Source organism: Aquila chrysaetos, chromosome 10 (assembly GCF_900496995.4).
Source record: "Aquila chrysaetos chrysaetos chromosome 10, bAquChr1.4, whole genome shotgun sequence".
Lineage (NCBI taxonomy): Eukaryota > Metazoa > Chordata > Aves > Accipitriformes > Accipitridae > Aquila > Aquila chrysaetos.
In genome coordinates this window covers 5527027-5549702 of record NC_044013.1, presented here as the reverse complement: position 1 = coordinate 5549702, position 22676 = coordinate 5527027, and the positions used below count along the sequence as shown (strand labels likewise).

Here is a 22676-nt window from a genome sequence, read left to right as displayed (position 1 = left end):
TGACGATCAGCTGGAATTTGCTCGGAAAATAGATGAAACTCTATTATGTTTAGGAAAACGATGCTATTATTGTATAAGAAACCAACTTTCACTTGTGTATGCTCCATAAGAAAGTACATCTGTTACAACAGCAAGTCAAATGTTAAATACCAAATAAATTGCTAGGGCTCATCCTTATCTTGCTCAAACTTTTGATATATTCCATATTGTCCCGCACAGTTTGAAGCACACGGAGTCTAAAGCAAACTGCGGGCAGACAATAAAGTTTCCATTTTTATAACTGTATTCCTGGAAGAGTAAGGACCTTTTGCACAATGAGAACAATAGATGAATCAAGGCCTCCGTGCTACATAACGCAGCGGAGCAGATATGCTGGTAGCGTGAATTGTGTGGCTCCACCGAGTGCAGCCCTTTTACACCACTAGTACCTCTGGCCATGCTTTTGTCAACATGGCGGTGCCGAATTTCTTTAGCTCTCATTTAATGCGGTGGACTCGATGCAGCTGCGGATGCTCGGAATCCTACAGGGTTGAGGCCGTTAGCAAACGAGCCCCTACTTCAGCATGGGTATTATGTCCTTGATAAAATCCCGTAGGAAGTAGTTAAGAGAAAGTCATTGTCTGAAAGCAAAGGACAACGTAATAACAGAGGGTAGACCAAAGGGTTTTCCATGTGCGTATTGCTATAATTACTCGTTTAATAAGAATAAATGCACTTAAAATGCTATACGGCCTTTCTTTTCATTACTTCTTACCCTTCAAATCAGTCGATAATGTAGTTCAGCGTGGAGGCAATATTGCAGACCGCTCTTCAGGTCTTCAGCTGAAGTCGCTTAGGTTCCCATGTATGTAATCCATACGTTCAGTGAAGTAGTATGGCTTCCAAATGGGTGGTAGTGTGCAAAATTAATTATGCATGTAATTTTGACTTTAAAACTCTGAATGCGGTATTGGATGTCATTTTTGAAAATGCTGGATCTGATTTTCAGAGTTTCTTGGCCCCTACAGCTTCTGTTAAAAGGCAATGAGTTGTTTTGCCCAGACTACATATATGATTGGAAACATGAGATGAAATAATGCGTGAGAAAATTTGGAATGGATATCTGAACATACCTCCGCTTGAACAGTAGTTTTAGCAGGATAACAGGAAAATCCCATGCTGATGGTGCTGTAACCTCCCACTGATTTTTGAGTGGTATTTTCTCCAATACTGCCTAAACGTCTGAAGCTAAACAAGATATTAAATACAGAAATCACTTTATTCTACTGGGACAGATCCTTTTCAGATCTGCCTCTGACAATCTGCTGGTGAGGAGCTTTCATAACTGATTTGTGATTATTGCCTGGGTTTGTTCTGGTACTTTCAGAATGAATGGCAGCCACTTTAAGGATGAAAAAGCCATGGTAGCCAGCCAGAACTCGGATTTGCTGGATGATGAAGAGGCAGAAGATGAAGTAATGATGGACGAAGAAGATGAAGAGAGTGAAATTGCAGGGAAAGCAGTCAAAGAGCCTGTTACGAGTGACATGCACGAGGGGACTCCAGAGGAGGATTACGAGGAAACGAGTACTTTGGACATGAACTGCAAAGCTTCCCCTGGCAGGTTGGTTCCTTCCGAGTATTGGTGTGCCTGATACGTGAAATAAAAACAATAAACCATACAAGAGTGCCAGCACCAAACTGTGTGCTGTGGGAACCGGTCCGTGGTAGCCAGCTTCCCAGTTACGATAGCGACGTGCGTCTGTGTTTGGGTCAATACCAGCCCTGTTTTCGGTCTCTTCTTGCAATCTGTAGCCCTTAAGAGGAAAAATAGCTGTGCTCGGGGAACTATTGTCAGGTTCTGGGTGAGACAGGAAACATTCATGGGAGGGACGTTATCTGCTCCATAAACCGATCTGGGTCTCCTGTAATGGTCTTGTGAAAGGCTGAGGAGACACTAGGAGAGAGATGACCTCTCCCTCCCCTGCCCCTGCTGCCCACCCTCTCCTTTTTAGAAAATAAAGGGGAATTTCTTTTATTTCAGGATCACAGTTCCACAGGGCAAGGTGGTTTATGAATGTAAAAAAGGGAGAAATGGCTCAGATGTGTAAATCTGAGAGAATGAGGGAACGCAGAGAGAATTGTTTAATTGACATTAAAACCTCCGTGGTGTTTTTGTAGGTATAAAGAGGAGGAGTATAATAAGACTGGACTTTCGGCTTTGGACCACATAAGGCACTTCACAGATAGCCTCAAAATGAGGAAAATGGAAGAAAATCAATATAGTGAAGCTGAATTGGCAGCTTTCAATACTTCCCAGCTGCCAGAGGACCTAAAACAACCGTTGTACAGGAAATCCAAATCCCAGGTAAAAGCTTAACTCAGTTAAAATGTTATTGTCGCCAAATACCCGAAGGATTAAACTGTTAGTGTGTGGCAGGCAAGGTCGTTTCAGCTTCGTCAGACAGGGCTGTGCTCCATGTCCACAAACCTCAGCCTGCCCCGACCTCCCCCTGCGCTCCCACCGCACCAGGGAGACATGGCAGGGTGCTCTGGTCCCTGTATAATGCAGGATTTTCTAACTTTTTTGCTATTTCTGCCACCCGCAGAAATGCCATGATAAGAAACAGTCCCACTCTGCTTTCAGGCAGCCAGCGTGGTCACACTGATGCCCTGGAGTTGAGCTGCAGCCTTGCAGGGATGTGACTCGATCTTCTGGCTGGCTTGGCTTTTTGGTGTTTTTTTTTAATAGTCTGTTGGATGTTACTGCCTCTAGGTCCTCAGCATGTTTTTAAAACAGCAATAACTAGACTGATATCCTAGTGCTATTTCTTGAAAATTTTTTAAACATTAATTAAAATGGGTCTTTTTAGCCCCTTTAAAAGACTCCTGTTTTAAAAGCTGCAGAATATGCCTGCAGAAAAGGTCACCAAAGGAGACTGTGGTATTTGGTGAAACACAGGACCAGCCAAGGGATAATGTGATTCCTCAGGCTCTTGAAAAGAGCCTCCTGTGCCAAGAATCTAAAGGCACAGGAGACTCTGGGTGCTTGTCTACTATGAAAGGTTTCTCAGAGCTTCGTGAAGCCAGATGAAAGCAGAAATTATTATTACTATTAGTGAGTCAAAAGTGTCAGTGAAAAGGTTGACAGTGGTTTTACCTAATGCGTTTTGATTTTTTTTAAATAAGTTGAGAATAGCAGCTGTAGCCTAAACGATGCCCTAACCGTGTAGGGGTGGCACGGGTCCAAGCTCAGATTCGTGCCGCGGGATCATGACCTCTTCGTCCTTTTTCTTTCCCCGTCCAGGCGTATGCGATGATGCTCTCTCTCTCCGACAAGGACTCCCTTCATTCTGCATCCCACAGTTCTCCCAATATGTGGCACAGTATGGCGAGAGCCGCTGCAGAATCCAGCGCCATTCAATCCATCAGTCACGTATGACAGTGTGAAGTCTTACCGAGGATGGGACCAAGTCCAAACCAGTAGCATGGCTCTTTCATATATGACTATTTAAAAGACTGCTGAGCAGAATGCCTTATAAATCTGCAGGGTCACTCATTTAAAGTCCGGTGACCTTAAACTGAATAATTTTAAAAAGAAAGAAACTATTTATTCTCAATATTTTGTTTTGCACAGCAAAGGCAGCTGCTGACTTCTGGAGGATCAATGCGACTTAAAAAAAAAAAAAAAGTTTCAGTGGATTATGTAAACCGGGGCCGGGAAAAAGTGTCTTCCAGTTCACCCGGCTTTGAGGGGCAGGGGCAAAAGGGTTAAGACTGCATTGATACACACATGGGCACTCCTTTAAAGTAGGAACTGAATTGATTTTCTTTTTGTATAAGATAGTTTGACACAGGATTGGGAACAGTTGCTTTTATGTACAAATCTCTTCATTAAAGCTTTATGCATTTTAGCCCTTCAAAGAAAGAAACTAGTTCTATCAAATGCGCACTATCCATCGTAAATGTAGAAAGAAGTAACAGGGAATATTTTGTTCTCTCCGTAATTCTTTTGCCTTCTCAACTGCATTGTTAAAAAAAAAGGAAAAACAAGGAAAAAAAAAAAGAAAGAAAAAAAAAGAACTCTGAGAAACAATACATAAGAGGCTTGTGTATATTGTAAACTATGAATGTTCACTACTCCAAGAAGCTAAATCATCCAGATAATTCCGTGAAAGCACCGCGTTCATCGACAGCACCACTAGTTCAAATCATTGTAAGGAGATTTTAATTTTCGACAATCATGTCACTATTTTGTTGTATTGTTTCCTTTCCCCCCTACCCTCTAATTTCTTCTTTGTGTTGTGTGTACCATGTATTTATTTGTTGGCAAACGATTGTTTGTTGATTAAAATAGCACTGTTCCTATAACAAACAGCACTGCTCCAGTCCCCCACTGCGTTACGATGTAAGGCACCCATGTACTTCAAAAAAAGTGAGGTGAACTGATCTGTGTATATGGGAGTGCAAAACAGTGTTTGAAATTTTCTTACATTCCTCTTTTATTTTATTTTTGCCTTTTAATGAACTAAATAACTAATAGATGCGACTTAGGTTTTTTTTGTAATACAGTAAATTGATTCGATTGTATAAACAGTTATAATTTCTTCATGAAAGCATGATTCTTCTGATTAAAAAACTGTACCCAATATTTTATGCTGGTTGTCTGCGAGCTTGTGTGATGTTATGTTCATGTTAATCCTATTTGTAAGATGAAGTGTTCCAAATTTATGTTTTAAAAAAATAAATAAATGACGGAAGGTATTCAGTTATTTTTGGGGGTTTTTTTGGCCTTTAGTGAGGGACCAGATTTATTTTTCCTTTTGTTTATAATCTCATTTTGAAATAATCGGCAAGTTGAGGTACTTTCTTTAAATGCTTTGTACAATGTAACTGTTACGCATTTCAGTACATTACTATGGGAGGATCAACTTAAAAAAAAAAATAAAGGACTACAAAACTGAAGGGATCTTTTTCCTTATTGTCTTGTTTTTCTCTGGGTCAGGGCAAAAATGGCATATTTCGTCTGCAGTCTGGGGAGCAAAGACTGTGTCTGTGGGGTCATGAGGGTAGGGGTAACCAGAGGATGGGGCACTGTGAAGCATCTTGGACTTGGTCATGCAGTTTAAGACCCAATCCAGAGTCTCTCAATAGACCATTGGAGGGTTTTAGATCAGTCCTTTAAGGTTCAAAACACTACCTTGGAAAAGAGAACTGTTTCATTTTACAAGAGGGATTGGTGCAAGGTCACCTTTGAACGCTGTTGTGGAGCCTTGAGCTCGGGCTGGTGATGGACCCACCTGCTGATCATGGGGACAACGTTGGGAAGCAGTGGCTTGGCAGGCTAATAGCAACAAATTTCTCACCAGAATGATAAAAATCCATAGTTGAGAAGCTAAATGGACCTCCAACTGCATGAAACGAGCCTTTAGGGTCTAAAAGGAGAAAAAAAAAAAAAAAAGAATATTTTAGTTTGAGCATTGTCTTTGAAATCAGATCCAAAGCCCTGCTTCTTCTGGACAACCTGCAGAGCGGTGGGAGGTGGGATGTCCAGGAAAAGCCGGCGCTGGCCCAGGCAATGCACATTTTACTGCTCTTCCCATCAGATAGGAGGACTGAGACAGCTCCAAAGGGCACCCTGAGGATGTCCCTGCCTGCCACCCTCAGCCAAGCTTGATCTTTGCAGCTACTGCACAGGGTTGTCCTTCAAGTTTAAGTGGCTCGAAAGAGTGGATGTGCCATACTGCAGAGTCTTTTTTCGCAGTGGGACCAAGGGTTGCGATCACCAGATGCGAGCGAGCTGGCATGAGCAAGCAATGAGGGAGCGCAGCGCTGGGTATCAGTAACCCAGGGTAGTTAGTAACAAGCTGCATATTAAATCCAGCACTGTCCCAGTGGGAAAGGCACATTTAGGGAGTATGATTGGCAGGAGGTTTTGTTAAATCTGGCTCCGCTGATGCCAAAAAAAGGGCCTCCAAAGATGGAGGCCTTGTCTCCAGGCCAAAGGCAAGGGGTGCTCCTCTCTCGGCCTCTTTCAGTACACAAAGACCTCTCGTAGCTCACCAGATCCTTAAGTTACATTTCAGAATAACCTATACGTGTCATTCTTGTCTTCAGCCCGGCTACGGTTTGACTTGTTTTATAACCATCACGTAGCAACGGGGGCATCAGCAGGCCTGAATCCAAACCCCGCAAGGAGAGGCCTGGGCTGCCTTTGGTGTGCACTTACAGCTCCGGGGCCTCACGCTCAGGTTGATGGCAAGCTGAGACCCTACGGGCCGATGGTTTTCATGCAGGAAGCCTAAACCACACCTGGGGAAAAAAAAAAAAAAAAAAATAGCCTGTGTGCATGTTCTTGTACTCACTTCACTGGCCTGAGCCAATGGTCAGGTACATGCTGATAATTGCATAAATAGGGTATTATTTTTAGTGCAGTTAAAGTCACCGTGAAACTTGGGTTTAGGTTTCTGCCAAATAAAGAGAACAAATAGATTAATCAAGTCAAGTTTTATCTGCAAACACCTTTCCAGATTGTTTTCCCCTTTAATTTGATGCAATGACAGTTCTTATCAGCTCTACCCTCACCTGCCCTAGATGAAAGGGGTTTTAGGAGGCAGAGAAAGGGTGGGACAGTTTCCCCTGGGTTTAACGTTCTGGGTTACAATAGCACACTCCCATCATATAACTGTCAGGGAAAGTACTCCTTGAGCTGAGCCACAGGGTTAGTTTAACCTGTGCCTAACCAGGTCTATTGACCATCAGGGAGCGGCTGCCACGGCCTCATCGAATCTCCCGGCTGATGTTCCCATGGAGAGCCTTGAGCTTTGTACTTTCATGTCAATGTATCCCACCCAGCAGCATGCCTACGGGGTGCGATGAGCAGAGGGGGGTGAAACATATCACCGGGGTCCTTCAACTCCATGTAGATACCTTATCACGACCTTGATTTTCACTGCCTTTTCTCGGCAGCAAAGTTATTCAGCCAGAGGAATAGCTGAAAAGCAAACCCAGATTTGATTAGCCATCTCATCTCCCAAATAAACAAAGAAAACTGGATAATTTTTGTCTTTGTGTCATACCCTCCCTGATGGACCACACAGATGCACGTGCTCAGATGCAAACAGATCACTAAGTGAGGACCAATGTTTCTGGCTTTCTGCTACAGTGATTTTTTTTCTTAAAAAAAAAAAAAAAAAAAAAAAGTCAATTTTTTTTTTAAAAGAAAAAAACCTTCAGCTTATTTCAGCATCATCCTACTGTTCACCCCACTATAGTAGTTTTCCATAAGTCAACAAATCATTCCCATGTGACACAGCAGCCTTACTAGATGAAGGAGCTGTGTATTACTGCCTCAATTCCTATCTACAGAATCTAACAAAGCACCAGCATGACAAGATGATTAATCAATATTTCACCCTGGCCCACATCCTTAATACCACTGCAGGTCCGAGTCACTGTTCCCGTGTCAGCCCTGCTGTTTTACTGCATTAATAGCCACATTTGTGGAGTAATGGGAGGGGAAGTTATTATAAAAACATTTGTGAGGCCGCTTTTGCTCAGCGATTCAGTTTGGACCGTTGCTCCATGCGTGTCTTGAACTTTAAAACTTTTTGTCAGGTCTCTCTTGCTCAGACGTATGGAGAATTGCTGCAAACTCCTGGATCGTTTCGCCGCACCGTGCTGCCTTCCAGCTATATTAAGTCTCATTTGTGGTTTTGCTGGTCAGTCATATAGTGGCACAGAAAAGCTAGTTCATTTTAAAGATGCTTCCAGTAATGATTAAACCAAAACAAGGGCATCCAGCACCAAACAGAAGACCCTTTCTCCATGTCAAAGACAGTATACCTTGCCAAGACTCCAGTTATAAGAAAAATGAATTCTGCAGCCTGGCCAAAACCATCCTCTTTCCCATCTCATTGAACAGCTGTGTAGGCTTCTGCATATACCTGGTCTGTGACTTCCAATAGCCCAATTAAATCATCTTTTGTTTCTATACTGAAAATGGTGCCAGCTTCAGGAAAGACTCAGCTTTATAATTCAGAGTTGCTTAATGAAGTCTGGGGAGAAGGTGAAGGAGAGAACATCAAATAAAAAGTAAAAAAAAATAAAAATACTGTATTCCTTTTCTTTTCCTGTACTTTTTTTCCCCCAACTCAGATTCATTTGCTGCTAGAGGAAAATAATTTTCAGCAAAATTTACTGTTTTCCCAGAATTCAGATTTTAATCAGACTAACATTTAAATAATCCCTGGAAAGAGGCCCCACTGCCACGCCGTGAGTCAGGAACTCATGGTATGTCTTGCAAGACTGAAGCCTTTTTCCCAAAACTACCGTCTAAATTTTGCTTGGGACCGGTTGCCCCCCTGGGTATGACCATAAACCAGACTGAACACAGATCCCTTTGCCACTGTGTGCTGGAAGCAGAGCCTCCTTTTTTTTGATCCAGGAGTGTCCCTATTTTAATGGAAATTGAAGCTATTTATATCCATAAATCCATTCAGGAAGGTTTGGGGAACCTTTTATTATGAAAGGTGCTGTGGAAATATAAAAGTAGTCTCGTATAACATGCTGGGTAGGAACTTTAGCAGTATCAGCTCCGTCTGCCTGAGCAGAGGGTCTGAAAGAAGGCACCTCCAGAAAGCACCCTCCTTTTTCTTGCTTTATTTTAATACTAATTAATTCCAGAAAGGCTAAAGAAATGTGATGAAATGCTACACTTCTAAGAAAAAGTTTTGCCTGAGAGTCTTAAAGCAGGCCTCCCAGCTTGGGAGGGTCTAGAGGGAGAAGAGGGTTAGTGGTCATTTTGATGCTTAAATTATCAGTAATTAAGAGGTTGATTTTCGGGGATTGAAGAAAATTTTAAACAGCTGCTTCTTTCAGGCCTTTACTCCTCATTTTCATTAGCATGTGCTAAGGCAATCTGGAAAATATATTTAGATCTGTATTATGCTATGTCAAGACCTCAGCATCTGTACCTTGGGGCAGATACATGTGAGATAGCCGAGGGTAGATGTGCCAGCAGGCACATGTGGAAATGTTCAATTTGTAATATGATTATAGCCCCCAAACAAAGCTTGCTTGATACCTGTGGCATATTTGTTTCATGGTAAGCGCAGAAAATTCTCAAAAATAGTGTCATGTTTCGCATCACCAGCCAACTCAAACTAGAGAAGTAGCGCTTTAATTCCCGGGGAATCTCTTTCAACAGGCGCGTGTCAGGCCCAATTAAGGTCCAGGCAGCCCCACGTTAATTGGGCTGAGGTATGCAGCGGCGTAACATGGCCATTTAGCAAAGCAGCTCCTTTGTCCAGGCCAGCGCCCACCCTCGCATCAGCCTGTCTCCCTTCCCGAGGGCGGCCAGTGGAGAAACTCCTGCTAGAAAATTGCCTGGAAAAAGTTAACAAGTGCAGTGAGAGGTTTTAGTAGCGGTGGATAAAACAGGTCGGGGTGCTCTGCCAGCAGCTCACCACGTGGCCTCCTGCATTAAAGTTGCCATCACGGGAGACAAAGGTGGTGAGCTGCATCCTTCGCCCACGTAACACAAGCCACGACATCAGCATCCTCCAAGGATGCTCTCTTGTCTCATCCGCAGGTCTTCCTCCACTCCCAAAATAAAGAGGTTTTTTTTTTTTTCTTACATTTGAAGTGCTAATGCACTAGAATAGAGAAAAAACAATGAAGGCGTGAGCTGAGACGGGGAGATGAATTTAAGCATTCAACCCCTCCTGAATTTCAGCGGGATTTGTGTGAAAATCCCAGCGATAGCCTCAGTTTCAGGTCATCCATGATCCAAATGAAAGCGAAACATTGGAGGACAGAGACTAACGGTCTTCACACAAAACTGATTCTTACAGACATTTTAATGATTTAGATCTTCCTAATTACGGAACTAGGTGTTTTACTGTACCCAACTCTTTCATAGAATAGTTTGGGTTGGAGGGGACCTTTAAAAAGTCCACCCCTCCTGCAATGAGCAGGGACATCTTCAACTAGATCATGTTGCTCAGAGCCCCGTCACATCTGACCTTGAATATTTCCAGGGATGGGGCACCTACCACCTCTCTGGGCAACCTGTCCCAGTGTTTCACCACCCTCCTCATAAAAAATTTCTTCCTTATACCTAATCTGAATCTACCCTCTCTAAGTTTAAAACCATTTCCCCTTGTCCTCCTGCAACAGGCCCTACGAAAAAGTCTGTCCTCTTTCCTCTGTTGCTGCTAGGCCTGTTGGGCACCCATCTGGCATGTCTTCTCTTGAATTCATCCGTAGTCTGAGCGTGGCCAGGGATCTTTTCTAGCACCCAGCCTCTCCTGGCTCATGTCTTAAAGGAGGATAATCTTTACCATCCTCAGACCAACGTGAAGTCCCTGCATGCTGACACGTGCCTACCCTTTCTCAGGAGGGGACTCCCGGAGATGTGAAGTCCAGTCGGCTGCAATCATAACGGTGTAATAAAATTTTAGTTCAGAAGGATCCACAGCCCCTCTGCTCTGTGTAACCACAAGCCACAAAACACTTTGCAATCCACTGCAACAAAGTAAAGACCTTTATTACATTTAGACTTGATTCCCTGGTACTCTTTTTGGAAGCAGTTCTGCTGTTTTTATTACTTAAGAGCTATTAAAACCTTAACCACTGCATGGAGCAACTCACTCCAGCTTTACACTCGTCCATAAAAACTTTGAATGGGAGATCAAGAACTACTTTTTGGACCTAACACCCCGTTAGCTGAGGAACGCCAGAATCAGGTCTGAATTTGTCCCTGTCCCGGCTGAGCGTACAGACCAGGCTGAGAGATGCTGAAGGGCAGGAGCATGACTTGTTACTAGATTTTCCCCGTGCTTTTCTTCACTGCTTGTAAGGAAGGACAGAGAGTGGGAAGCCACAATGACCTCTCCTCCCCCCGTGTGTCAGTCATAAGCCGAGCTCTGCACATGCCACCCTCTGTTAGCTTAGGAAGGAGCGAAGTTGGAAGGAAAGTCACTGTGCGAAGAACCAAGGAGAGCAGGAAAAGGGACTGGGGTAAATCCCTCAAAAAAAACCCAACAAAAATCTTGAACCAGCCTAAATCTGGCATGGTGCTGCGGGAAAAACAGCATGCATGGGTAATCAGTAAGATGGCACGGTGGCGTTGGAGCAGCTCAGTCACCCCTCCAAAAAAAACCCCTCTGAAGCACGAGCACAAAACCAAAACAACCTGACATGGTGTAATGGAAATGGCATCAGCCAAAAACTTCTATAAGGGAACTCCCTATGTCGCTCTTTACGTTGCTCAGATACTGGTGGTGTGTGTAATACAGAAGCTAGCTCAAAGCCTCTCATTATTTTAACTTTTTTTTATTATAGAGTCGAAAAATCTGGCTTTCTCAGCTCACCGCTAGTTCCAAAGCATAACTTCCTCCTCCTCCACTCTGCCACTGAATTTTTAATATTTCCTCTTTGGAAAATGTCAGGAGTCTCAGCAGGGTGTGGGTTTCTGCTCTAATACAGCTCTGCCGGGGGTGAGCGAGGCTGGGGTGTCTTAGGGCAACACTTTGCCCTCGGAAAATATATTTTAGTTACTCTCCCCACAGAAAAACAAGAGACAAAAAAAAAAAAAAAAAGGCATTTTTTCCCAAACCTGGGGAACCAGCCTCGTAAATTATCCATTTATAATGTTTCTTCATTTCAGCTGAAACAATGATCCCGGCACATTTTCTTTTAAACTTTGTCTCCCAGTCCAAGTGGCCACCTACTTTGTTGTCCAAATTTCTCGTGCAGTTCGAATCCTACAATGTGTAATCTCAGTAAGGTTATCAGTTATGTCATGCATTATACAGCCTCCAATCAGCGTAGTGGGAAACAGCATTTTCATTTAATACCAGGAGAAACAGTGGAAGTCAGCGATTGATACCAACACAATGATGGGAAAAAGTGTCCAGAGGTGCTACTCACATAATCTCACTTTACAACATCTTGAAAATTCAATAGAAAGGACTTTGCTAACAATACCAGAATGACATACCACTGATTATTGTTCCTAAAGCGCTTAACAATAAGAAAGCTCTCTAAATATATCTCAACAAAAAAACATATAACAGTTTGTTTCTTCTTTTTTTTTTTTTTTTTTTTTTTTTGCAAAGCACATAGTATTAGTCAACAATTGTTGTGTGGTGTGAGCCCATTAGGGCTGTTGGCTGGTAATGTTCTGGGAAATGAGCTCTTGAAAGATCTTTTTTCTTTTTTAAACATGCCTAACAATTGTATCTTAAAACAATCCTGGAAGCATTAAGTATCTGCAAACTGCAAGGACCCACTCTAACTTATTTTCTTAAGACTGAAGAAAGAATTAACTACCCTTGCATTTTATTCACTCGCTTAGAAATTCAGCCGTGAGAAATAATTTTTAGCTCAGAACAGAAACGAGAACCTTTTTAAAGACCAACTGTTTCTTGTTAAGTCCCTGGTCTCTGCAGGGTTGGGTGAGTTCTCCAAATGACACGTGAGCACTTTCCTGGTTAATCTCTCCCCAGCAGCCAGAGTCCCCAGTTTAACATGACTTTAAGAAAGGGTTAAAATGCAATTAAAGCGAACATTAAATATGCCGTGACATTGCCCTCAGAAGGAAAGTTGAAATAGGCATATTTACTGCTAAACCCACCCTTTAGAGGTTGAGCTGGCAACCACTTAGTAGTCAGTGTCTACTACAGAAGAGCCCTGAAAGTAATTAATTACTCGGCACCTTCCAAGAGCAGCACCCACCTTCAGGGCCGTTTCTGCTAACACTGAAGCACACGAATGAAGCCACGTACGGAGTAAAATCCTTCACTCGCTTTGCAGCATCAGGCCCATAGCTATGTTTCACTACTGTGTTATTGTACAACGCTTTCGGAGTGTATGGCCATCCAGAAACTCATTGGTGAAGATTAAATAATAACTGTAATGCCTTTGATATTGTTTACATTTCAAAAGCAAACCTAACCCTTATATGTCACACAGATCTTCACTGCATTTATAGCATTAAAAGGCCAATGAAAGATCCCTAAAAATCATTAACTGAAGTAAACATTGAATCACATTACAGAGTCAACAACAGAGAATTTTTGAATGAAATAAATGTGTCGTGCTTGAGGATATCGAGTGAAATATCCACTGGATTTTCTTTTATTGCATGCTCTTAATCTCTCTGTTTATTATTGAAGTGGTTAATAAGCAATTCCTAAAACAGATCCAGAAGGTGTCTTTAGCAGCCTGACTGTCAGCCCACACCAGCAAAATATATTTTCCACCAGCCTTTTGCAATCCTAGCTTGATTTCACCTTAAACACTTTTTGGAATGATTATTTTTGTTCTCTGAACTTAGACATTAGTTGTATAGATTCAGTTAAGATTTGTTTGCCGTCAATATAAACAGCATTTACTGGGTACAAGATATATCAGAAGGAAGAATTTTAACTTCTGAAAACAGTTTAGGATGATCAAATGAATGGAGCAAGGAAACATTGTGAAAATCTGACTTGAGCGCTGGCCACTTGGCACTGTTTTCCCCGTGGCACCACCACACGGTGCTTGTTACTGTCCGTCAATAAAAGCCAAATTTATTTAGAGACATACACCCGTTCTGTACGTCACTTGGAGATTTTTTTTTTTTCCCTTCCCCACTAAATACTATGAGAGTCCTTCAAAGCACCTTCAGGTACACTTTGTGGCACCTGGTATTGAACTAACTGTCTGATCGCTGCCAATTGGATATATTTACATAAACCTATTTATTAAGTATTAAATATTAAGAATTTATTAAGTATTAAGCAAGATTTTGCTTTCTTATCCTTTCTCTAATATTTAAATATATATTTAATTAGTGGTATTACCCCACACAGTAACCTGAACAAAGCACCAGCTAAATTAGGGGCTGACTCTCCCAAAGGCAGGACTGGAAATACTCCTGGACTTGACATGGTTTCAAACATGGCTTTGCACATTTTGCTGCTTTTCACTCCCTGATTTTATATACTTACAATACTTATGTATCAGTATTGCATATAATAATAAGTACTTATATACAAGTATTGCATATAATTGCATATATACTTAGGCAATTTGGAGATGATAGCGTTTATTGCTCACCAGAAGGATGGCAGCAACTGCAATGGCTGTGATTAACCCTGGGAATAAGGAGATGACTTCAAATTACCCCTGGATGAAAGGTGTGGGGGTCCACGCGCCTGCGCCCAGCTGGGGTGTGCGTCTCCTGCGCCGGCCTCGGCACCGGCCAACGCGTGGCAGAGCTGGTGGTTGTTGTTGTTGTTGGTTGGTTTTGAAGTCAAGTCATAGGAAACCGCTTGAATGGCTGGAGCCAGAGCGTCTCTGCAAGGGGCAGCCAAATACAAAAAAGCACACAGGGCTGTATCGGTGTTTAATTACTTTGTTGTTTTTAAAAATGTTTTTTTTTTATCCCTGTTGAAAGGCTGCAACTCGACAGTACCGGGGAGCTGGGCTGGTGTTGCCAGAGGCTCCTCACTGGGAGCTAGGTGCCTTTGAGGACACGGGGCAAAGCACCGAAGTCCCTTTACAAACCCTTCAGCCTTAGGCACCTTCTCCCTCCTCTTCCTCCTCTTCCCAGCCGAAAGCTTTCCCAAACCCAGTCCTGGGAGCAAAAAGTCTCTCCCCCAAGGGAGAGCCCTGACTCAGAGACACCCCACAGCTGAAACCAAAGAGCCAGAGCACTTTTGGTGAGGGTATTTACTGCACCACGTGAGGCATCGCCCGTGCCCCTGCCCGCCGGGGAGGACACCAACCCCAGCCTCGCTGCAGCACGGCCGGGACACGCTTCTAGAGGTCTTCAAGTCACCAGCAGCTCTGGCAGCGGGATGGGATCGAGCCTGGGAGATCACAGCTCTCGGCCGGGCACGCTGCCTCGGACCCGCGCTCGCGCTGCAGCCTGAGCGCCGCTCTTACATGCCTGTGAAAATATGTACCCCAGTGACCACACAAGTAAACATGTGCCTCGTGAACGACATGATTCATATGTGATCTGAGGTTTTAGGAGTAGAGATTTCTGCATTTTTTTAATACTATCCGGCATGTTTGAAAGCACTGTCCAGGAACATGAAGCCTCTATGTAAATGATTTTCCATTATTTATTACATTTATGTTTATGGCTCACCCCAAGCCTTACAGTGAAAACTGGCATAAGCTCTTTGAAAACAAAGGTAAAACCTTAACCAAGGCTTTAATGTCTTCTGGGAGTGCTGCAATTCTCCGCAGGAGCATCAGAAACATTCCCCACTGGGGACAGTGGCGGGCGATGGACGGGCCGTCCCTGCCGACCCCCTCCCTGTGCCCACTTGTACGCACAACATTTCTTGTCTGTATCAATGTATCTAACATGTGAGAAATAAAGTGTGGAAAACTTATTTCAGCTGCATTTCATGGGCAGGCTCTTTGATCAGCCGATGCCTGAAGTATTATTCAGCACACAGGAAAATGGACAACTTAGGTAAAGAGCTAGCCGCCACTAAATGGCTGTCGACGTTGCCAGCAGTTATTAGGCAGCCTTTGGCTTTGAACAAAAATATCATAAGCCAGGGGAAAACTCCCCCTTGCCCTGCATCGGGGCAATATTTCACAGCTACTGCCCCGATGCACCAATCCACGGCTAAACCTCGCAGCAACTTGCGACTCAGAACAAGTAGCGAGGGTTTAGTTAACCCTGGCTTGCTTGCTTGACTCCAATTTTGTTTAAAGAGCGTAAGGCGAGGAGGGAATCCTGCGAAGGGTTTCTCTTAATGTTGTCGGTGATTTATTTTTCTTCGCAGAGCAGTGCAAAGCCCTCCCAGTCCTAATTGCCGGGTGCTCTCTCGTGGCTGCTCGGGGAAGTGCTCACGGTCCCTCCTCCAGCTCAGACCGGACTTTCTTCAAAACAAATTAAAGAAAAGGGCCCGGCGCCAACTGGAAGTAACTCTGGACGACTGTAAAGTCCCCAGTAAGAGGACTTTTTACAGCCCAGTAACCAAGCGCTGGGCTACCGCAGGTCCTTGCTGGGCTGGTGTTGGGGAACAAATGCAGATTTTTACCTAATTATTGCCTGTTTGAGTAGCCAAGAAAAAAGCAGGAGCTAAACCAGGTCTTGCTGGGCAGAGGTACCAGTGATGACCTCCTTGTGCTGGCAGCAAGCTTCTCTCCGTTAGCTGGTAGCTACTATAGCAGTTTTGAAATTCTGCTTTACCTTTTTTTTAGTATACGTTAGTATGTGGAGCATAATACATGAGCCAGACCTGAGCAGTGCGGAAAGGCTGTCTTGATTCATTGCACTCATATGATTTTGGCTGCAGTAAATTCACTCTCCTGCTACAGCATGCAATTTGAGGGTTTATTGAATACTGGCACAAACAGAGGGGAATCATCAAAGTCTAGATAATTGCAGGGCTTTTTTTGCTTCCGCTGTCATTGCTTTACCAGCTATTGTCTCACTGCTTGGGAAAGCACGGCCAAATACCTCTCAGAAGAAATAAAATATTAAAAAAGTAAATTTTATTCCTTCTTCTATTTCTTTTCCTTGTGGTAGGACTTACTCTTATGTATGATTCTTTACAGTCTCCAGGAAGTTTTTGGTTTCTTCTCCTATTTCACTATCCCTTTATTCGGCGCTGTCTCTGAAAAAGGTTATACAACGTCCCGTCCGTTTTCTTTGTTAGCACCCAAACTCTTGGCCCCTTTCTGTTAGAGATGGAAACCTAACACCTCTTCTTCAGCAGAAGGCGTTTGGCCTGTGAAATCCCTGGAGAAGCTTTCTGTTCACCTCAGTGAGCACCAGACTGACCGCTGGGAGAGCGCCTTCCCTCCTCAGCCTTCCCCTACCATTTGTCTTCCCTGCTATCCCCACGTTTCAGTTCCCCTAAAAATCACCCGGAGATCATTGGCCAGTTCCGAAAAGACAACTGCTCCATCGCAGTTGAAATCTGAGCTCGCACATATGGTTGAAGTTAAGCTAAGGTCTTCTTCCCAGAAATGCTTTGTGAAGTTCTTCTGCAGGCAAGTCTTTTCCAGTAAGATAGTGTCTCCTCGCCTGCTATTTTGCTTAGTCTCGTTTTCTTTTATCTTCCTTGTCGAACTTAAATGTCGCCATTCACTGCTAGCAGATGTGGTTTGGGATTCCTACATTCTTTTATGCCTTTATTTCAGTGCTTTCATCACAGCTTCTCTTTCAGCTAGGTGAATCAAAGGCCTTTCCATAGTCCAGTCAATGCAAGCTATACATGATGGCTTGTTTTATTTGGCAATCTTCTCCAGTATGTGATTCATTGTCTGCAGGTGATTCATAGTTAGGAAATTACTTCTGAACCCTGCCAGTGCTTGTGGTTGATTAAAGTTCAGAAGTCCCTGTAGTCTGTTCACCAGCGCTTTTTTGTCAACTCAAATATTTGTGTGCAGTAAAGAACAGTAAAAAGTGGATGTGCTATTGACATGAGCAATTTACTTGAATGTTTGCATCTTTAGAAAGCTCTACCAAAATCTCTAGAACTGGCATGAAACTGTTTCACAATGTCTGACTAAATGAATCACGTTTTACAAATAAATATCTGTCAAATTGTTCAATTACTCGAGATCCAGTCATTAAGCAATAAAATAAAGCAGTAAATAGGAGACATCTGCTGCAAAGTGCTACAGAAACATAAGCATCTTTCTCAAGTTACCTTCTTTGCATTTTGGTATAATGATTCACCAAAAATGTCTTACCCAAGGCAATCAAACGGCAGAAAATTGTCCCCCGCAAAACAATATTGGCATAGCATGGTACCTTACCCAAAGCAAATACAGCTCAACATCTCGGTGGAGGCTACCCAGGAACAAAGACAAGACTGATCAGTTGACGTGCTGCAGCGTTATTAGGTGAGATCAGATGGTTCAGGATACTGAAACCTTGAAAGAAAAATAGTATTGGAAGTCATTGCTTCTGATCTTGAATTAATTTTTTAAAGATGTAAATGCTGCCCTTCCTTTGAAAGATAATATTTCCCATAATGGCCGAGAGAGAACCTAACTTTCTCTTTATATCAGATGTGCTTTACATCAGAGTTGCTTGTAGGAATAACATTAAAACTCAAGGCATGGATGGTCGAGGGGTTTAAACACTGAGTCTCTAAGGACTGCCTGGTCAAATCCATTGCGGCAGTAACTGAATACCAAAGGTTGGCAACTTCTAGGTAGCTGCTCTCAGACCAAACGGGGGATGACAGCTCTTTTCGGTCAGGCACATCTCCACATCAAGGCTGCCACTCTCCCCAGAAGGATGAGGGACTTTTTGGCAGCATCAGCCTACAGTGTTGACCCAGAAAATGGTATTTCCAAGAATACAAATTAATTAAAATACCTTTTGGAAAGGCACTCAGATAACAGCACATTTAAGGAGTTGTAGCCTCTTCCCTTTGCTCTTAGGCAGCTCGGGCTCATTGCTTCATCTAGAGTGTCAGTTTGCAGAGCAGTGCTTGATTCACATTTCTTTGAAAAAGAAAATATTTTTAAAACTTATCTTGATAGTTATAGAATTTCCTGTGAAAGATACATTTTTCCTGCCAAAAGATTCCTACAATGCTCAAGTAGCACTTCAAAAACAGTAAAGCTGGAATGACACTTGCATATTTTACTGGTAATGGAGCATAGTAAAAACAGAAATGGAAAGAATACTCAAGTATCCAAAGCTACATTATCACAGAAGTATCAGCTTCTTTCAGACCTTTCTCTGTATAACATTTCAGCACCAGCAGCTCTACCTATAACTTGGCTCACAGATTATGTTTAAAATTGGAATGGCACATATTAAACCCATACCGTGTGAAGGTTTCTGTGTATAATTCAAAATTCTTTTCTAAACAGAAACCCTGTAACTTCTCCATGCTTCAGGTTGCACCAGTTTGTACATACCTCCACTTACAGGATTGGGTGGTTTTTGACAAAAGTGAGGTTTCAAATACCTATTTAGGGATTTTAGTTACTTTCCACAGCTCTCACAGGCCTGAGAAGGTCCAGCAAGCGCAGTGTGTGTTTTAAACCTTCTCCCAATATGCTTGTTTAGGCAAATATTTTTTGCTGAGTTCAATTTCTCCCAGGGGAATTGACTTTGGATAAGAACTGGTTAAAAAAATCCTCCCCCAGGATTTGACTGAGTATAATTGGCAGCAATTTAGTAAGAACACTGGGACACCATGAAATGCAAAATTGGATTAAAAAAAAAAAAAAATCCTTAAAACAGCAGGTTAAGACCTCAGTTTTCCATCTCATCAAGAAACTGCATCCAGCGCAATTTAAATAAAGACGTTCAACAACTAGGAGCTGAACGCTTGACTTGTAGCCGGCCTTTAAACCTGTCTCAGAAGACATAGAAATGCTCCCGCTTAGGCGAGATTTTTCCAAACCCCATCAGCTCCTTTCTGCCGTGTGTGTTTGCAAGTCTCGCTGGCTCAGCAAACCTCCAGGTTAGATTTGCCCACTGAGACCAGCCTACGACGCTCCTCTTCTGTAAAAAACTACAAGCAATGACAACGAATTTGGCATTTTATTCGTATGCAGTACTCAGCTTTGAATTCCTGCCTCATTTAGCCAAAGATATTTGGCTTGGTCACTCTTCCACTTTGATAGCTTAGATATTGGTGCACTTCACCTTAATGCCACATGTGCTTTTTATTTTAGGCTATGCAAAAACTATGTCATGACGCTAGGGAAAATATATTGCCCCACATCCCAGGATAAAAAGGATGGTAGTCAATTCAAATTGGTGTCCACTCTTCCATGACAAGTGCATGCACATCTAGCTGATAAACTTATTTATTTCCAGTGGTTTTTTGTGGTTCAGATGTCAAGAGAAGCACAAAATCCACCATGAGTGGCACAATGACTTCCGTGAGGAGCCATGCCTCTGGCTGATCTATTTCTCGACTAGCTTTTTAATTAACCTGAAAATGTCCAAAACCACAAATGTGTCTTTAAAGTAGGACTTAAAAGACAAAGCACACATACCGATAAAACACAAACCTAGTGTGGTTTTGCTGTTTTTCTGAAAGAAAAAGCAGCATTATTATAAAACTCCAGTGTTCCTAGTTATGATATAGGGACTCACCACACGGCGGGAGAGAGAGGAGGTAGAATGATGACTTTCTGAAATAAAACCCCATGACTGTGTGTCACACTCACTTACACACAAGGCGAAGCGAGTGGAACTGCACGTGCAGACAAACGCCGCTAGAGCTGATGTCCGCGTGCGTCCCGGCTGCTCGGCCATCAGAAAACGGTGGGGAGGTTAATGGCATCAGGAGCTGACCAGTCCCACTGACACATTTTTAGGACATATAAAATAAGTTTAAAACAAAGAGTAAGCACGAGAACTAACATGGTTAGACCCCTTCTTGAAAGCCTGGAGAGACTCTCTGGAAACAACAACTCTTCAGAATCATCTACAAATGCTGCCCCATCTGTAAACACAAGAAACATCCTTAATGTAAACAGCGTCCCTCGCTCTGAAAGTGCGAGGAGAAATGAACAGGAAGCAAGGCAGCAGAAGGAGGAATAAATCAATGACAGACTTTTATGAAACAAGACATCTTGGTCCTTACGCATATACTCACACACCAAAATCGCTTATTAACTCCACATGGATCAAGCGAACTCTTTGGAAAAGAGAGCCTAAAGAGATGAGGAACATGAAAGGCGCATCTAGAAACAGATGGGACATAACGTTTTCAATAAACCTGAACATAGATGGGAATCTCACATAGCAGCAGCTAAACTACCTCGTGCTGTGAGCCCATCAAATTTCACAAGCTTAACAACACTGGGCTGAATCTATACATGTGGATGAGAATTTGCAGAGGATAAATCTAGCATGTTATTCGAAGCTGATGAGCTGTGTGGTTCAGCAGTAGGGATGCTCCCTCCAGGTTAATATAAGGCACCCATGTAGCACGTCGCTGGAAGCAGCAGCTTCTCGATGTGCTTTGACAGCAAGGGTATAATAATTTGTCAATGTATCTATCTTGCCTAGTCTATGGTTAATTAACTGATCTGACAATTCCCTTTCCCATTCTCTAAATTGTCACTGGGCCAGAAATTCTTGTTCTAAGCCTGGATCTGGACCCCACTTTTAAATAAAATAAAAAAATCCCCAAAGTCTGGTAGTATTCCATAGTTATTATTTGGGTTATAGGAAGACCAACAGGTCCAAAAATAAGACCAGAGCCAGTATGTTCAGCTCTGTACAAATCTAGCGTAATTCTTCATGCCTTGAAGAATTGACAGTCAAAATAGGAATGATCAGAACACAGGTAATTAGCAACACAGAGAATAAACCCCTAGTTCCTTGATACCCCACGTACTGTCCTGTCCACGCTGCCCATTCAGCCTAGGCCTTCTAACACCTTCTAATGACCACTGAAGGTTTTTTGGGTTTTTTTTGATCAAGAGCTGCTGTGGTACTGATGAATACAAGTATTCCCCATGACAAAGAAGAAAAGCAATCTTGATTGTGGAGAGAAAATGCCCCAAGGTGCAATCAGATTTCCCATTAAAAAGCTTTGTGTATCTTCAGATCTGACACTAATAGCCACCAATTAAACCTGACACAACAGATAATAAAAATCTATAGCTATCTCTAATATGTAACAGTGTCTACAACATAATTACCTTAATCACATTTACCCTTACTGTGAGGCCGGCGAGTCATGACCAATCATTCCACCAACCTCCATCAAGCGTTTGATAAAAAGCACCTTTGAGGAAAACCTGCACTTTACAAGAACGCTCTATTAGGCTACAGATTAAGAAAGGAAATTAGTACCTAGGGTCAAATCGTTTTGGTGCTATTTACATTGGAAAGGGGCTTCCTGATTTATATCTCTGTAAATATTATCTCATCACTAGGTGCCAGCTGCCAATGCTGGGCCAGGCTGGATTGCGTAGGGTGTAAATCAGGGCAGGACATAGCGCGTCCTCTGCGCCTGAGGCCGGTGAGACCACCCGAAGGGCAGGTCCCTGTGGGACAGCATGGCGTGACGGGGGGGGAGCTCCCCAGGGGCCGTCCCTGGTGATGTGGGTGGAGGTGTCGGCTGCAACACAGCATCCTCCATTTCGGGCTCCAGGAAATTTGAGGCAGAAATATGAGCCCAGAAATGAGCATCACGGGCACAGCAGGTGGGACACATAGGTAAACACACTTATATATACTGGCTGTCCCATTCAGATCAACTGTGCACACGAATTAAGGGATATGTCCATAATTTGTAAGGACTCCTTTAAGCGGGAGCAGCAGCCACCTGCCCAACTTGGGGCAGGATTTATTTAGAGGACCCCTCGCCCTTTCCCCCAAGTCCATACAAATTGGGCTGTGCTCAGGATTTTCTCCAGAGCTTATCAGACATTATCAGCCCTTACCATAAAATCCTAAAAACGGCTCACAGACCAGGTTGTTCCTGCCCTTTCATCTCTTTCTGTGCCACGAGGTCAGTCCCAACGGGTGAACGAGAGATGAGCGTGGTGCTGGGCATCCCCTTCCCGCTCCGAAAGCTCTTCAGGACTCACCTCATCACCTCGCATCTTTCCAGGGCACAAGGCGGTTGGACTCGATGATCTTAAAGGTCTTTTCCAACCTAAATGATTCTGATTCTAAGGCGATGACGGTGACTCCATCACTGGGGTTTTTTTTTTGCTGTGATTTCATGCAGTCCTAA

The 22676-nt window shown here is 43.1% G+C and overlaps 1 protein-coding gene across 6 annotated transcripts in view; it reads left to right on the top strand.

Annotated features, from left to right (window-relative positions):
• The window catches only part of MECOM (MDS1 and EVI1 complex locus), a 50205-nt gene extending 45261 nt beyond the window's left edge, over positions 1–4944 (top strand). For all 6 annotated transcript variants that reach the window (XM_030028978.2, XM_041126869.1, XM_030028976.2 and 3 more), the window contains 3 exons: positions 1367–1603; positions 2161–2347; positions 3287–4944. In XM_030028978.2, coding sequence (XP_029884838.1) covers positions 1367–1603; positions 2161–2347; positions 3287–3421 — 559 coding nt within the window. In that variant the 3' untranslated portion in view covers positions 3422–4944. The remainder of the gene's footprint in view (positions 1–1366; positions 1604–2160; positions 2348–3286) is intronic.
• Positions 4945–22676: the final 17732 nt, after the last annotated feature.